This window comes from Apaloderma vittatum, unplaced genomic scaffold, assembly GCF_000703405.1.
Source record: "Apaloderma vittatum isolate BGI_N311 unplaced genomic scaffold, ASM70340v1 scaffold39212, whole genome shotgun sequence".
Taxonomy (NCBI): Eukaryota; Metazoa; Chordata; class Aves; order Trogoniformes; family Trogonidae; genus Apaloderma; species Apaloderma vittatum.
Genome location: NW_009703736.1, coordinates 621 through 974, shown reverse-complemented (window position 1 = coordinate 974; position 354 = coordinate 621). Strand labels below are relative to the sequence as shown.

General features: G+C 61.0%; 1 protein-coding gene across 1 annotated transcript in view; it reads right to left on the bottom strand.

Moving 5' to 3' along the window:
- Window positions 1-354, bottom strand: part of AMER1 (APC membrane recruitment protein 1) — a gene marked incomplete at both ends in the record, with an annotated part of 1214 nt that overhangs the window by 243 nt on the left and 617 nt on the right. The window contains 2 exon segments of the mRNA XM_009864726.1: window positions 1-4; window positions 6-354. The exon segment at window positions 1-4 is cut by the window's left edge and continues 243 nt beyond it; the exon segment at window positions 6-354 is cut by the window's right edge and continues 25 nt beyond it. Coding sequence (XP_009863028.1) covers window positions 1-4; window positions 6-354 — 353 coding nt within the window.

The following is a 354-nucleotide window of genomic DNA, read 5'->3' as shown; positions in this document are numbered from 1 at the left end:
TTGCGGAGAGGCTGGAGAAGAGGTTTCCGCTGCTGGCGAACTCCACCAGCGCCTGCGAGAAGCTCACGGCGTGCTCGGGCTCACACTCGTCGCCCGCCTGCGTCTCGCCGGCTGAGGCCTCTGCTCCGCCACCACGCTCCGGAAGCCCATAGCCCGGGAATATCCCTGCTTTGGCTGGGGCCACGCCGCCCTGGAGAGAGCCCCCGAACAACCCACAATCTGAGTCCGAGTCGAACCCTGGGTTGTTCTTCGTGAGCTGAATAAGGCAACTTCCTTGGGCTTTTTGGCTGTTGTAACAGTTTTCCGGACACAGAGTCCCCGGAAAATCTCTCCACTCTGGGTTTTCAGCTCTAG